This window comes from Magnolia sinica, chromosome 3 (assembly GCF_029962835.1).
Source record: "Magnolia sinica isolate HGM2019 chromosome 3, MsV1, whole genome shotgun sequence".
In the NCBI taxonomy this organism is placed as follows: Eukaryota; Viridiplantae; Streptophyta; class Magnoliopsida; order Magnoliales; family Magnoliaceae; genus Magnolia; species Magnolia sinica.
The window spans coordinates 128,353,876-128,371,272 of record NC_080575.1 but is presented as its reverse complement, the minus strand read 5'-3'; the positions used below and the strand labels follow the sequence as shown (position 1 = coordinate 128,371,272).

At 40.5% G+C, this 17,397-nt stretch overlaps 1 protein-coding gene across 1 annotated transcript; it reads right to left on the bottom strand.

Annotated features, from left to right (window-relative positions):
- Positions 1–3,785: 3,785 nt before the first annotated feature.
- Positions 3,786–7,599, bottom strand: LOC131241274 (uncharacterized protein At5g41620-like). The gene is made up of 3 exons (XM_058240039.1): positions 7,036–7,599; positions 6,562–6,687; positions 3,786–5,636 (listed from the first exon to the last, which is right to left on the bottom strand). The coding sequence occupies exons 1-3, from the start codon at positions 7,363–7,365 to the stop codon at positions 4,059–4,061; spliced, it is 2,034 nt and encodes a 677-aa protein (XP_058096022.1). The 5' UTR covers positions 7,366–7,599; the 3' UTR covers positions 3,786–4,058.
- Positions 7,600–17,397: the final 9,798 nt, after the last annotated feature.

Genomic DNA, 17,397 nt, shown 5'->3' with positions numbered 1-17,397 from the left:
GGTCAAAGTCTACTTATGAGGAGGGTCATGAGTTGTCTCATTATCGCACGATTAGCTGCAGTTACTCAACCGCCCACGTCCGCACGACTATATAACGACTGGGTGGCCGAATCACCCGTATGATGAGGTAAATGCCTTAAGATGCGCCGAGTTATGTGGACATGCTCATCTTAAGCATGAGGATATATATAGCATCTTGTGAGGAGGAAACAGGTATGCAACATTATACACTCTCCCTCTATAACTTAGACCTAGATTCCTTTGACCTGACTTAGGCATCGAAGGGTCTCTTGCTTGAGCCAGTGTCTTCTTTGCTCACCATTGTTGTGCAATTTCAGGACTCCGAAGCAACTCGGAGTTCAGAAATCTGAGTGGAGAGTAATCCAGATTCTGTCAACAACACTATCAAGTGGGAAGATTGTAGATAGACTGTCACAGACCCAATAGGTTGAAGGTTAGACCCGAACCATAGACGGGCTCGCACGGCTGCACCCATGCTCGGACCAGGCCTCAGTAGAAAATCTGTCGAATAAACTTCTACCGTTGCTATCATATGTTTGCTAGCCCCATGCATACCCCCACCACCAAATCACATGTACCAAACGGTGAGTGCGCAGACACCGAGCATGCGTAAGGTGATCTCCACCGTGAAGATGAACCTACCCAAAAATCAGAATGGCCTACTCATCAGACGCATGTTGACCGTTGACCATTGGCAAGTTCTTCAAACCACCGCCCATACTTTTCTTATAGGATAGCCAACCTCATACGTGGCACAGCCTGACTAATACGTGTAGTCATCTTCATGGTACGGGCCACATAATGCATCCCGTAGATGTCCCACACACTTTCCAGGTTGGCATACGTGTTGCATGTAAAGGTGCTTTTGGGGCTAGCAAACCTTTTTCTATAATCATTCGGTGGTAACGGATCTTTTTGACTTGCATTTTTTAATTTTTGAATACGGCTGTCAACGGGTTGGGTTCAGGCCAGCTCCTATAGTGCCTAGTTCTTGAATACCTAGATCCAGATATCATTGGGTTAGGGTACCCGTCAGTTACCCAGCGGGTCTTTAGATCTAGATTTCAAGTCTTAAGAGCATTTACATAGTTTTGACCTGCCCAATGCATGGATTACAATGCACACACGTACCACTTTGATGGATGTGTGGTTTCTAAATGGGTTCCCATACATGCGTGTGGCTTAGGAAACCTTGTTTTGTTGCTAAAATCATCTCTCTCTCTCTCTCTCTCTCTCTCTCTCTCTACACACACACTATAAAAAACTAACCGGACCTGACTAGACCGACCAGACTTCAAGCAGGTCCTCATGACATGCACCCGGTCGATTTATAACCGACCAAATAAAATTGGATAGGGTCCATCGAATACCTGCGGGTCTGGGAACTCACTGACAGGACTGCATTTGAAGGCTGTTTGGCTGAAAGGGTAGATGGGTGCTACCAGTTCCCACAGCCATAGCTGAGATGCAAAGGGATCCCTCCTGTTCTCAACAAAAGAGTGTTTTGGGACACGAAAACCAGGAAAACTGTAGCCTGTCAAATGCTGCTTCCATTTTCCATGCAGCCCCGAACATCATCAGTATGACTAAGAACGATTTCGAACCCTGCCAACCAATGCTAGGTGGCAGCCAAACGCCCTCTAAAGTAGGAGGATTCCCCTGCTTTCTTCTTGGAATAAGCAATACTAAGAACAATGAAATTAGTAATAGTAACTAATAAGCAATGGGAGGACCAAGGAAACTAATTCCAACAAAACCCAAAGCAAGAAAAATGTGCGGAAAGGTCGCTGTGGACAGAAAAAGATGCATAAATAGGATACAAATGCAGTCTGAAATTTTTATAGCATTCTAAAGCAAATGCAGGGGCAATGCAATTCCAAACATGTTCAAGAGCAAAAACAAACATCATTTGATGGGTCCAGCCACTTGATTTCCTTGATAAAAGTGAAGCTAAATAGCTAGACTTGCCATTAGTTGCCAGCCCATCTGGCTGCATGCCAATTCAGGTTGCGTCTTGCACTTTAACCCATCTGCAATTCATCTGGGCAGTACAGAAAATCAAAATGACAGATAGCAGGACTCCATTTCCCCATCATTCCAGGGTACATTTTCTTACCTCAAGATCAATTTGGAATAAACACATAACGTCAGCAGCAGATAACAGAAAAAGGCAAATGCACTCTGAACAAATCATCGTGGGGATCCACCGAAATGAGTCTAGGGGCTTACGCATGGTTCTTGAGAATGGAACCATACCTGCTACCATGCAATCAATCGAGCACACATTTCTATCCATGATGGCTTCACCTACACCTGCTATTTCTCACATTAATTCTTTTGATACTGCTATTGGTTTAATCTTACCAGCCAAAGAATGGAGATCCATAATGAATGACTATTAACATCATTGGGCTTTTCTAAAGCAACAACAATGATAGAAGTACTAATTGAAGTGGTGAGGGCATCATGTTCTTGCAGTTCAGATGTAAACATCCCAAGGCTGAGCTGCAGGTTCACACAAAAAAGAACAGTGCAATTCTAATTGGTAAGAAATCTAACCTGATTTTGAGAAATCTGTGTTGGCCAATCTCATTTTGAGATCATCTAGAGAAATCTTGTGGCATTCTGAAAATCATTGTAATTCGGAGAAATATCAAATTTCCAACAAATATATGGTTCAAAATAATCGTTTCTGATGTCACCAAAACAGCTTCACTGAAAACACAAACCCATCCAATTTGGCAACAATTTTCCGAATTCAAGCAACAATTACAACATAGGTTCTTCTAAACTTCTTGTAATATCATAAGCTTTCTCTAGAAGACAGATGAATCCTCAACTGCAATCATGCTCTACAAGGGTTGCATTATTCAACTTTCAGGTTGTTGAGCAAATTAGTGGAAAGCAATCTGTGGTTGATGGGCAGGAAGATTAAAGAAGAAGAAGTAAGCATCCACTCTGATCCTCCCCTATCCAGTTACCATATTCTGGATTGCATCCAAAACGATATACAGAAAAAAGCTAGTTAAAGAATGGATAATAAAAAGATAAAATAAAAAGGAATGAATAGCCAAAAATGGAAGAAGTGAAAAAAGGAGTATGTGGGTTTAAGGCAATAGATAAAATTAAAAAGATTAGGGTTCAAGAAGTAATTTGATGTCACAGTTGAATTCAAGGTTGTATGCTAAATGAAGTTCCAATAACTATAAAATGGGAAAATAAAAACCGCAATTTCTTTAAATAACAAATAAAAGTAATCACTCACCTAAGCAATTGCCTTTCTAAATAAATTGAAGAATGCACTAAATATGGTTGAAAAATGCCCCCTGCATTAACCACCCCCGGTGAGGAGTCTCGAACACGAGACCTCTCGCTCTGATACCAATTTGATGCAAGACAATTAACCACTTGCTCTAAAAGCTCGAACTATTAAAGCATGGTGAATTAATCCCTTTCTCTCATAGCCCAGGCCCCACATCTCATGGGTTAGGACCTTGGCCGAATCCCCCTCCTTGGCTCGTGGGCCCCAAATCACATGGGCCGCCTACCCCTAGTGTGTCCCCACATCCCATGGGCTACCCCACTTGAGCCCGGTGTGAAATGCCCCCTGCATTACGTAGTGTTCGATCAAAATACAAAAACTTAGAACCATAGTGTTCGATCAAAATACAAAAACTTAGAACCATAGTGTTCGATCAGAATACAGTTTTTAATATCAACGAGATATTGATGGAAACCACTTTCTCCAAAAGAGATAGAAGACATGATAAGAAGCAATCGAGATTTTTGTTGTAGTTGATTTCTATATTACTTGTGTACCCATGTAATAACAATCAAGAAAGTTGGACGTAAACGTTTTTATGATTGCATAACGCCCATATACAAAAAGAAAATTCCAAGAGTACAGATAAAAGAACCACAAGAAAGAAAGAAACACGGCTTTACAACTCCCGTATTATACAAGTGCCGTGGTTCACCATGAAGCCATGCATTCAAATGGCAACAGTGCATCTCTTCTCAACCTCCTATTGCATTGACTAGGGACCCTTTGAAGTTTTTAATCGGGCATGCTGCCCCTCTAATCTTGCTTCAAGTAATTTAGCCTTCAAAGTATTCTCCTTTAAGCCCCGTGGCCATTTCAAAGAACTTTCTGATATCTCAAGATCAGGTGAGGTGTGTCGGAAATTCCACTGTTGTACCGGACTCGACAGACCAAGGCTGTCACCCGAAGCATTGTCCTTGGGACCCGTAACAGAATGACCCCTACATGAGAAGTGGCTACAGGAATCATCCCTATGATCATTTTCAGGTCGAACCTTACTATCTTCAGAAAACGATGACTGGGTTCTGATCAAGTTATCATGTATGTGGTTTGGTTTACCTTTCCTTTCATGGATGCCTTCTTGCGCCTCATAGTTTTCCGGCCTGTGGGAGATGTTGATTTCAATTTGGTTTGATTTATCTCCACCAGCTTCAACTATGATATCAGAGTGGCTTCCTTGTGCTCTATCCATAGTCTGTGTCTTGTTCTGCTTACATGACTCAGCCCTCTCCATGTGTTCTTCAAACTGTACCTGCAAGCTAGATAAGCTACGGCCTCTAATCTTTTCACAGGATCCCAGCCTTTTCTTCCCAGAATAAGATTTTTTCATTTCTTCCAGATCTTCTGCACCCCTGTCTCCATGCAGTTTAGAACGATTGTTGCTTTCATTGTCCCCAATATTCTTGTTTAGTGCAAAGCCGTGCAAGTCACTAGCCATGGAATCATCATCTCCTTGGGGTGCACTTCCAGCTCCATTGAAGTGGACAGACTCAAGAGATTGGCGACGCAGAACATCCTTCCTAGCAGCATCTTCCGGGTACACGGCGTCGTTCTTCGAAACCTTGGATCTTTTTGCTCGAAGAAAGGTCTCGATTTCGCTTCTCAACCTATCTACTATTGTATCCTTCTTAGCCAGATCGGACCTAGCTTCTGCATGCTTCATCTGTGCCCGTTCATCCAGCCATGCTTCGGAAACATGGAGTATTAGCCGATCGTCTTTACTATCATGATCTTTCTCGGCCTTGTGTTTCAGTGCCCGCACCTCCTTTTCATAATCTCCCACTCCCCTTGCAAACTCATCACACAGGTCTTCCAACAGAAGCCGCATCTTCCTCTCCCTTTCAAGCTCTTTCAGAGCCTTTGAGAATGCAGACTTCACTTCAGACAACTCTCTAGCTAGCTTGCGATGCAAGCTCTCTGAGCGTCTCCTCAATTTCCTCTCATCTTCAAGCTCGTCCCTTACAGACTGAACAGCTGCTTTGATCTTATCTTGGACTTTGCTCTTCCTAATTAGCTTGTCCTCAGCAACCTGCTTCATCAGATCATCTATTTCATGTCGGTCTGCTTGCCGTTCATGCATCAGCTCTTGAATCCGAGCCCGTGAGTGGGCTAGCTCCATCTTTAGTGACTTCACCAATGATACATTGGATGCATGCTGTTCTTCTAGGGTCCAGATTCGGTTCAATACTTTCAGTAACTCTGCAGATGTTTTAAGGCTATAACCCACCTCCCCAAGTCTTCCCTTAAAGTCCAAAGAACTGGTGGGAGTGATAGCTGGGTTGTAAGCTGCTATCTACAAGGAACAAAAACATGTGTAAACTAAACAGCAGTCAATGGGCCATCTTTGATTCACAATAACCAGGAACAACAATTTGTTTCCATTTTTCTTTTTCCCCCTTCCGATGAATAACCAACTTCATTTCACCAAAAGGGCAAAAGGAACGAACATTGGTTTGTTGGTTTGAAAAGGTCACTTAGGGTGCATTTTGGAAGTTGCTATATTTGCATGGAGTGGAATGGACATTGTATGAATCAAGCTGCAACCCACATGTCGCTCACTTGCCATTTCAAGCTGGCTTGATGCACTTTCTCAGATGAGTGACCTTATGGATGGTGTTTCCACATGATGTCTCCCAGTCATTATAATGAAGATGTAGCCCTTAAATTGCAAACATGTCTCTCTAAGTTCAAAAATTGCAATTTGGAATGGAGATCCTCAGTATGAATGCTAAGTAAATCAGAATTCAGTAATTCACGCTTTATTTGACTACTGATTTGCAATTCAATCCAACATTCATGTGTATTTAGGTGAAACTAGAAAGTCAGGCAATGGGGAAGCTTTTCCACCCAAAATAAAAAATAAAAAACTGTGTTTTGCGAGCATACTGGTTTGTGGTGGAAAAGGTGGAAAAACCATATCCTGGCCAATGTGGCTCTGGTTTTCCATGTTCCCCCATTTGCCGCTCTGTTGTATCACCAATCAAGTTTACATTGAAACACACCATCAGGGTAAAATGATCAAACCATAACCGCACCTTTGAGCTTTTCAAGTTAAAATGTGGTGAAATCAAAACATACTTCAGGAATTGAAATGCAATGGGACATCATTGGCTGACCGGAATTTCCCACCAACAAGCCTCAGTGCCTAATTTTTGAATCGACGAGACAGTGACGAAACGATCAAACAAATAAAAGGCGGCAAGATAAGATGACACTACCTCCATCGAGCTACCGTAGCTAGCTGGAGAAAACGGCTGCAGAACTCTACGGCTCCTCTCGATTGATTTATGGTGTTGCATCAGTGATGCTGCGACATGCCTCCTCAAACTACCGGCACTCGCTGGCTGGTATAGAAATGTGCGAAATATTTAATCCATAGAAGCTTGGCATATGCATCGATTGATCTGAACCAACCAATAGACAGGACAACTCATGGATGGGTCATGGTAGAGACTTGCAGCGGTTGGCTACTCGTCACCATTCTATCCATAGAACCTAGTTTTTTTCCAAATCAAGCAAACATTCTTGCCCGTTTAAAAATAGGCGATGGATCGGGACAGCTGCCAAGTTCCAATCAGCGGGATGATTGTGTGAAGGCCCATCCAAGAGAGGATCCACTAACTGGACGGTCCAGATCCAAAAAAAATCAGCATGCAATGGCAAGGAAAAGAAGTCGGGGACTTTCATCTAACCTTATCAGGGGGGCTGTGAGGCGAATCGTCGGGATGGGTGGTGGGGAGGTGAAGGCCCTTGTCCTTGTGGTGGCGGATCCTGACACCGCGGCTCATTTTAGCAGGAGGGGGGAGTTGATGATAGTCCCAGAGGTTGGCAGCGAGCTTCCTTGAAGAGAGAGGGGGGATAATTAACCCATGTTTGTTATCGTGCGCACCCCCAAAACGCCATGTGGGAACTGGAGTGCAAGGGCCCCCCTTTTTCCCTACCAAGATCCCACGCCTCAACTTTATGCCCAGGAATTCTCTCTTTTCTCCCAAAATGCCACTGCCTTTTTCTCCTTCTTCCATGCGCTATCCCTCTCTCTTCAACCCAACTTTCCTCTCCAAAATCCACTTCTTTTTCGACCCATGATCTCTCTCTCTCTCTCTTTCTCTGGGATTTCTGCAGCTGCTTTTGCTGTTTTTCTTTCTTCTTGTGCAGATGGGTTTTTTGTGAAAATTTCTAGCGGGGTTGAACTTCTGACTTCCTTTTTGCTGGAAGAGAATTACACAGGAATGCCCGACCGCTTCTCTCTCTCTGTACTCGGCAGCCAAGTGCTTGTATTTCTCGGGAGATTTTCAGATTTTGACGTATTTCTCGCGATATTATCGGTAAAATATAGAAAGTAATAAATAACCGAAAATTTCAAAATGGAGTAAGAACAAATTATTTCGATAAAATGGATACAATTTCGCAATAAAATGAGAAATTTTAAAACTTCAGGCACCGAGATTTTGTTAATATCGCGATAACATCGTCTAATTTCAAAATCTCGGTGATATTCGTCCCGATGCTATGTGGGAGTGCCCGACGGCTCTCTCCCGTACCCTGTTACACACGTGTCGGGTACACACCATTCTGGACAATCACACAGGTGTGGGAGATTTAGCCGCTCATTAGAAGGGATCCACATCTAGGTACGTTGAGAAAAGAATCAAATCAATATGATCATCAGGTGGTATTGGACTGTATGGATTATATGGATGATTAACGGTTCAAATCCGACGTAAATGTATGACTCAGCTAGTGATTAAATCGGCCTCAGTCTTAAGAGAAAAGGCATATAATTGGTGGATTCATTTAATGAACGGCTCAGATCTTGTAGATGAAGGCTAGTTCCATAAAAATGTACTCGCTCGAGTTCACCTGTTTTTCTCACCTCATGGGCAGAGGTAAAAACTATGGTACTTTCGCCGAATGTGATTAATGATACACAGGCAATTTTAATTCACTTGGAAATTGCGTGCGTGCCACACAAGCGAATGTGGGTTCCAGTTTAAATGCACAAAGCACCAAAAGTTATACATATGTCTAATTATCAGTTCGGTGGACATTAATTGGACGGTTAAAAGTGAAAAACATGGATCGGTCTTTGTATCTAAGAATCAGAGGTTAGGATTGCTCATGTATTCAGATTTCGAGACTCTGGACTAACGTAGATTCCGCAGTTTATTCCGCTTAATTTGAGCTAAAGCACCACGCCTACGATTTCGGATTGCCTGAGTATCAACTGTCATTATACTGCAGAGTATCAAGTAATTCTCTGCCATCAAAAGAACAGCGGATTACATGTGCCCCGCGCACAGAGATATTCCCGTGCCGGGGCAGTTTGGGTCCCCAAAATTCATGTGAGCTATTGCAAACAAACAGTGGGAACAGAAACGTTTTCAATTGAAACCTTCTTTGAATTGACTGATGTTTATAGGCCATTCAAACCAGTTATAAGATTATTACCTCTTAGATAAACTGTAATAACAAATATCATGCTGATATAAAACTTTTATCACCTTTGGGTATTCAATTCTCACTTTTTCATGTGATATGGTCCACTTATTTTTTTATATACCTGATTTTTAAATTCCTATTGTATTTTGGTGTTTAAAAACACATGGACAGAATAAATTTATCACGGATATCTCTGTGGACCTACACAGCCCTGGCACAGGTATACTCATGTGCCTGGGCACATGCAATTGGCTGCGAATGAAGGATAATAAAATACTAACAAATGAAAACTGAGATAGCATGGTGGATAGCGTTTATCTAAGTAGTCTTCATTTTAGGAACATTTGCCTGACCTGTAAAAACCAGGACGCCTGGCTCCACCCGGGTCTGGATGGGCAGAACTCTACATAGTAGATTCACTTGCCGGTCACCGCAAAGTTACATGGCTCCCTGGAACCCAAACATAAGCGAGATGAAAAGCTCAAGTAAGACACGTGAGGGTTCATTATTCATGCCTCATTAGTAGACTCATAAGAATTTCAATACAAGGTCGTGAGTTTGATTACTCATTGTGGTGAAATTCTACTGTTATGTAACTTAGATAGTGTGTGTAGAAAATAAAAATAAACATTAAGCCACATGAGGGAGATCACCTCACCTTGCAAGGCATCTAAACATTAGAGGAGGCCACAAGAAGGTTTCAAGGGTGGGTGTTTCCCTCCCAAATATGTAAATCAGTTTCTCTAACTCATGTTACCCTGTATCAAACATTATACATGTGTCTTCCCTTTTTCCTAATAAGAATATCACCTTATAAATGGGTTGCATGGTAAAAGAAACAATAAGGCGGGTCTCACTAATATTTCAATGGAAGGCATTTTGTCCTAATGTTTCTGCTCTTAGTTTTTTATCTTACTCAATTTTGAAGTGAATGTTAGTGGGCCGCTATAGAATCTTATGACGGTTGGTTTTGTCCAGCAATTCGCTGGACTCAATTCAGGTACAAGAGAAGTCTCTGTTGCTTGTGATCCAAGATTGGTGAGACAAACAACCAGGTTAGGGTAGAGCTATCTCTCCACCCTACACGTGGCACAGGATGACTCATTAATCATGGACACAATCACATCCACCACTTTCTTCAATTCCCCTTCGGAATATTTGAAAGTTAACTACCTACCGTTGCTTTTGAAGGCCAAAGATCTCACGGTTAGGATCATTCTATCCACGTCTATCTTGGATCATTTTCCATCCGCTGTGGGGTGTACATGAATAGATGGCTCTTCCTTATCCCATTCTTTCATCTAGACCGCTTACCACTTACAGTTGTGCTAGGAATGAAGTCCTGTTTGACAGTCGGCGGTATCATCGGTTAGCGTACAGGGACCGTTCGTTGGGGACCACACTAGTCGGTTCTATCACTGCTACGCCCTTCCTTTGGTGGGCTTTTGGTCGTCCCAAGATTTCTTTTTCTTTCTCCCACTTCGGATTGGGTGAATCCAATGCTAAAACCTCTGTCCACCAAATCATTGCAGTGTGCAATGCGACATAGTCATGTGACTGAACACGTGTACGTGGACGCCGATGTAGACCGTTCATTCCATACATCTCTGCTAGATGGTCCCATCACGGATTCTTGAGCACAGCAATGCCTAGCTATAACTTCTGAAATCTGTCATATATAGCAACATTTGATTGGACCAAATTTAAGCTAGTGGCCCACTGGTTAAATGATCTAGATCAACTGGCACGTGCATTCGAATCAAACCCAAATGGGATTTTCGGCAGTTTATGGCTTTATCAGGTTCATTTAATAAGTAGACATGATTAAGATATTAGAAATCCATCGACAACTGAGAAAAGAAAAGAAACGAAAACAAAAGTGTTGATGTTTATATGTATGTCCCACCTGATGAGTGATCCCACTTGAATTTTGGTTTGCAACCATGTGGTCCAACTGACAATGATTTTGGAAGCTTTGATGATTATATGTTATGTCCTAACTGATGAGTGGTCCCACTTGATTTTCCATTTGCAACCATGTGGTCCAACTGACAATGGTTTGGATGTCCCGTGCAAATGTTAGGTGGGAATGTGTGTCGGAATGTTATGAACGCTTGTACCGTGGCTATGACGGACTACGGTTTTCAATGAATATATCTAAGTAATTTCTCAGTTACTAACTTTGCACGCGTGGCGCATTTGTACTAGTTCCAAGCCGTTCTGTTGACATGCCTTACATTAGATGGGCCAGAGCCCGAAAATCAAATAGACTGGCCAAGGTGACTGGTAGTTTGACGGACTTCTCGAGGAAGGCCAACAAACGCTCCAGGAAAAGGTAAACTAATACCATTGAATTTAGATTTACAAAAAAAAAAAAAAAAAAAAAAAAAAAAAAAAAAGAATCTTTTTCCATTTCGTCCCTTACCCTTTTTCAGTACAGGATAAAACACTATTTCTTTTATGTATTTGTAAATAACACCCTCCATCCAAATTCTGCACAACCCTCTATTTCATCACATTTGTTATATGGTGAAAATATGCATTTTGCAGCTCATGTAAAACACTTCCCATCACATTAAAGGAAAGATTTTATACACTGAAAGTCCAGTGGGTTGGTGCTCAACTGTAGCCCAACCCAAGGTTCCTATACTTCAACCCTAACCTAACCCAAGTAGACTCGGTCGGGTTGGTCGGGTGGATACATTCTAATATTTTCGTAATTATATTAGTTTATTATATTTTCAATATATATCTTATTTTTTATACTTATAATTTTATTAATTATATATGTAGTTATTAATCATAAAAAACTTCAATTTTTTATTTTTTCCTAAACAAACAAGCTAAAATATAGGACAATTACTACTTTCAAAGGTGCATTGTGTAAAACAATCTATTTTGGGGAGAGAAATTCAGCATATCTTGTTAGCTTGAGTCATTGGAAATGATGTAGACTAAAGAAACCCAACAACATTAGAATTCCCTGTGCATTCAACACAGATGAGCCGCACTCAATTATAATTTATAAGTAACTTATGTATCGATTGGTTTCGGGTTAGGTCAGGCAACCCAAGGCCTCAACCTAAGCCTGACCCTAGTTTTATCGGGTTGGTGTTTGCATAGCCCAAGCCCAACTTGAACTGATACATCATGCCCGAATCCAACCCAATGTTGGGCCGATCACAGGTCGCTCGGTTTGAAATCACCTGACTTTCAGCCCTATTTTATATTCTTGCATGTTGTGATAGATGATACATGGGCACACATAAACTATGAGATGACACATGCATAGCCAAATTAAATTGACACACCGATCCATAGCTCAAGTGGTAAACTGAATGAAGATAACCTCATTTTAGCATGGAAGTCTTGGTATGGATTCCCAAGTGGGGTGTGGCTAACAGTGGGGTGTGCGTACTTATGTGCTAACCAATATATATATATATATATATATATACACACACACACACACACACACACACACACACACACACACACACACACACACACACCAAATTAAAGTAATGATTATACTAAATTAACTCATTAATGGGCTGATTCTAATAATCTGATGGTTCATTTTGAATGAGAGGTTCAAATCACTTGCTAGCTCCTATTAGATGGGAGATCTGAGATTATCCAATGAACGACTAAGATGATCTGGTGGGCACTGAGTGTTAACCTATCTCCAGTTCAGATCATATTTTCACTCTTCATAAATATGGAAAGAGCAAAAATGGCTTTTCCTTGGAGAGAAAAAAACGTCTTCTGAAACACATAAACAGTGTTATTACGCCATTCTGTCATGAAGAACAACGGAGGGCTTGCGCAAGGGTGTCAACACAGATATGGTCATAATACAGGGATTTATTTACAAATACAAAAAATTGTAAGAGATTATTTACAAATACACTAACAAAATATCTAAATAATCATCATTAGTATGGTTCAGGTCCATGGCCTGTCCACTGTATGGATATGATAAGCTAGAGTGGAATGGACGATCCACACCCTTTATTTTTCTTAGGAGAATCTGAGAATACTTCATCCTTACTGCGGTAGAAAGCCTTGTTTTGATTAGTGGATGGACAATGTCATTCTGATTGATTAGTAGAGGACTCCATGTGGACTGAGAATGCTTAAACCCAAATCCCAAATTCCTTGAAACAAAGACTACGCTTGGATTAATGTTGAGTTCTTCTAGTCTACAAAATGACTAAGGAGGACAGCTGATGAATGTTCTACGACTAATTAATCCCTTAAGATCAATACCTTGGTTTGAGAGTTGCACATGGCCTTTATCACGAACCTATCATCATTGGATAAAAATAGCCCAAAGCTGTGTTTTCCCAGTGAAGTTAGTTCTCTTAAGGTCGGCTGCATCAATCTTGTCAAGCTCTTGAAGTTGCACAAGAAACTATCACATTTCGGAAAAGTAAAAAAACAAAAATAAAAATCAATTAGGATATGATTGCCAGGAAACAAACATACAAGCCTGAGGGTGCTCATTTCAACAACTACCAAATATCTGGTCATCATATAGGAACTCTTTGTGTAGATAATGGCAATATTATCATCATTTATCCTTCGAAACAATAGTGTTTAATTACTAAAGAAATGCTGAAAAAGGTAAGTCTATCAGTACTTGTAATTGAACTGACAATCCTTAAGGCTACATTTGGACAGAAAACCTTTGGAAATCCAGATCTTGAGATAGCCATAATTTAGCAGGCGGAACACCTGCCGCATAAGCAATGGTTTGTCGTTTATTGTTACTAGTTTATTTTGCGGGAGCTCTCCTGAAAAATGGCAATCTAATAAGGCAGGCATGGTTCCTGCAAAATTCTATTGTTTGAAAATCCTGATTCACCGACATGGTTCTTGGACTTAACCCAAAAAAGTGTTTGTTTTCCATATGTAGCCCAAGTCATCAAAGACAGAAAAGAACAGCCGATTAGATCAACATTGATCATGGACACAAGTCAGATAACATGATAAGAGTCAATTTCAGTTCTACATCTCCACAAATTACTTCATCTAAGAATGGTAGGACATGACCACCATGCTTTAATCCATTAAAAATTATCCAAAGCACTTAAAATCTGACACCCACATCAAAATACCCTCACCCCATGTCAACCTTCTTCTCTGTGGCACAACATACAGCTCCCTACTACTCTATTCATATATCCCATGATCACATAGAGCCCCCCCTTCTCCACCAACCTTCACATACATCTCATGATCCATGTTTCTCATTCATAGTTCTCTCCAGCTACTGTATTAACACCCCCAAGAAAATCAACCATTCCCTGGTATCTTGCCTTTCAACCACAACCCTTGGTAAAGACCTATCTGACAACACATACTTTCCCACTCCTCCGCTAATGCCTATATGCAAAAACATATGAATTGGGTAGTTGAATTTATAGAGGATATGCCTTTCCTCACTTGCTGTTCATGAATAAGGATATGATTCACATGAATACATATATCACTATGAAAAGTGGACCAATGTAAGTTGGTAATTAATTACCTAAATGTATAGAGACATTTGAATATTTTCTTATCAGTTGAAGATTCTTAATGGGCATCTATGATTTACCGTAACCACCTAAATTTGATTAATCAATCAATCAATAGTTAGTTAAAAATGGAAAAGTTCAACTGAAAAGGTGGAAAACACTATATTTCTAAAAGACAGTTACATTTATGAACAATCTAGATAGTCAGTCATACATGGGATATCCTTGTTTTCTGCTCATCATCTCTATCTTGTTTCTCAACAAGATCTTTTCTGTAGGGGTGGCAATGGGATGGGTCAGGTAATGCCCAGGCTCAGCCTGACACTTAAGACCCAAGGCCTGAGCCTGGCATGGGCCTAACACAACACGCTCAAGTCCAAGCCTGAAAATTTGGTTATGCCAGGCCCGACCAGGAGCCCTGCAAAAATTGATAAAATCCATATTCCTCGCTTGAATGTCCATCCGTTGATCTAGTGGGCCGTACACGCACAAAGAAATAGAGATTTTAGAGAAATGAAACCAGTGGTCTACATTCAACATGGATGGGTTGCCTAACTTAGGATTGGAAAGACATATTTGTAGGATATATCACATTTACATGTAAAGTCGAACCAAGCTAGGTTGGGCTAAAATAAATTAGGTACAAGCCCGGCCTAAAGCAGGGTTGTGCTGGTCAGGTCAGACAGGCTACTCACCCATTGCCATCCATATAGGTCATCAGCAGGTTCGGTTAGATAACCAATTCCGCCCAGAACGCGAAATAAACGTACATCCACATATGTCTGTGTACACTTACTGAAATTTAACATGAGTTGGGCCATGAGCTAGGTGGAGTCCGACTGGATCATTAGTAAATGGATGTGGTCTGGTTGGGTCAGGGTGGATGAATTTTAAGTGGGTTGGGTTGGGCGCGGAGTAATTGGCCATGTGTTGGCTTTTTTGGGCCAAAGTTCGTGGCCTGTTTAAAGTAGGCTTGGGCTGTCCCCAACCCATTGCCAAACCAACCCGCATGGGCCATTACCATATCTCTAAAATCTACTATTTCTCCAATCCTTGCTACAAAACCACCTCATTTCATCCCTTTTTATCTCCACAAAATAAATAAATAAATAATCAATAGAATATCAGTCATCTGATGATCAGATGTGATGTCCTGACATGGATTGTCGCTACTTGAATAGACCCAACATTCATTCTTCATCTCATTCCTTCCAATTTTTCCACAGAAAATCAACAGAATCTGACTCTTCTTCTGATTCAAATCAACAGAATCTGTAAAGCCCAACTCCTTTTTCAGTCATTCTCACATGGCCCACCTCATTTTATTCCTTTTTTTTTTCCAGACAAAATCAACATAATCCCAGCCTTTCTGCTGAAAAATTTTCTGACATGGGCCGTCACCATAATCAATGAATTCCCCAGATAAGTCGAAACCATTTCCAGAAGCGGCAAATTCCAGCAGCTCTGTTCAAATTCCCAGCTGGGTTTTGGGGCTGGAAAATCTTCAATAAGAAAATCAAAAGATCCAGAAAGTTTCCACTCCATCTATGAAAGGGGTGATTTAAATTTCAATGCAATGAGCCTGCAGATCTCTGAGAAATGGAAAAAAAAAAAAAAAAGAAGGTATCCATTTAAGATCTAATTAGTCTTGATTAGATATCTGCCAGCTTGCATGCCTTTAAATTTAAAGCAGAGATGCGAAGGAAAGGAATTCAAAGAAGTATCTAATTTCCTGAGAAGGCTCCAGAAGTGCGTGTTTGTCACTGTACTAGAACTTTTCGCGCCAAAAATAGCCGTTGTTGCTGCCAAAGGACCTGTCATTTTCGAATTAGTAGTGTTCTCAACGTTTTTGCTAGCTTTGTATAGAATTCAATTGCTACCAAAACATCCTTAAATGCACTCCACGCTGTATCTTCTTTCTACTTAGGGAACGATCTCCCATTAAAAATACTTAAATGCCCTCCCAACCATTGCTATCTCATACTATTTCATAAGGAAAACATTTCTATAAAGTTACAGTGTAAAACTGTACATTTCTATTAAGTTACAGTGCAAAACTTTAAAAAAAAAAAAAAAAAAAAAAGAAGAAGAAGAAGAAGAAAGAAGAAAAAAGAAAAAAGAAGAAGAAGTTACTGTGTAAAACTTTTGAATAAAACGTGTCACGTGTATGAGATCCAATGCATCAAATGATTTGTTAGCCGCTCTTGGCCTTCCAAAATGGGCCGAGTCCATTGGTCAGGTGGTATACGAAATAAAATGGTATGTGCAAAAACATTTGGACTGCCCTGATTTTTAAGCAAGGGTAAGTGCATAGTGTGATATCCATCTAGTGTTTTGCCTTTTCCACCAGCAAATGATGATGCCCATATTTAATCGCTGTATTAGGAGGGCCACACTATGTTAATGTTTTGTCTAGAGAATTAGGCAGGTTTCGTTCATTATTAAGATTACACTTACAATCGATGTAAGTCACGTTTCTATTTCTTATGAACCTAAAAAATGTGCCAAAAGCTACAGGACTAATGAAATGCATTAGGTTAGGCTTTTTAAATCATTGGGATCGTAACATTCCACCATGAATGTCCATAACAACCCATTCTATGGTGCCACTCAGTCTGGCTTCCATTCTAAGTAGTGTAATCTTAATATTGTGGAGTAAATGGATCTTTATGCATCAATAATGAAGATTGTACATTGAAATCTTAAATGTGTATATGATTGGGAAGACATTTATGATGCTATGATGTTCATGAGAGGGATACTTGGTCTTTCATACTTTACACCTTTAGAAGAACCTCTTAATGATATTAGGGCCTGTTTGGGAGCGTGGATTTGGAACCCCCTAGATTTAAAACCTCTAGGATTAAAAACCCCCTGGATTTGCTATCCTCCCAGTGTGTTTGGCACCTAGGAGTGTGAATCAACTTTAATCCAAAAGTACCTATTCATGGTATATTTATAAAGGTTTGAATTTAATTACTATAACTTTAATATCTCTAATTAATCAGATATGTAATTTTTGATACAATGGTTGTGATAAGCTCGCTGAAATATATGCTTTGCCTGAAAATGATGAATTTCCAAGTCTCG

Coding starts and splice junctions, on each gene's coding strand:
- LOC131241274 (XM_058240039.1), bottom strand. CDS start 7,365: ATGGAAGAAGGAGAAAAAGGCAGTGGCATTTTGGGAGAAAAGAGAGAA. Junction 6,688..7,035: donor CTCACAGCCCCCCTGATAAG/GTTAGATGAAAG, acceptor TTTCTATACCAG/CCAGCGAGTGCCGGTAGTTT. Junction 5,637..6,561: donor GCTACGGTAGCTCGATGGAG/GTAGTGTCATCT, acceptor TGTTCCTTGTAG/ATAGCAGCTTACAACCCAGC.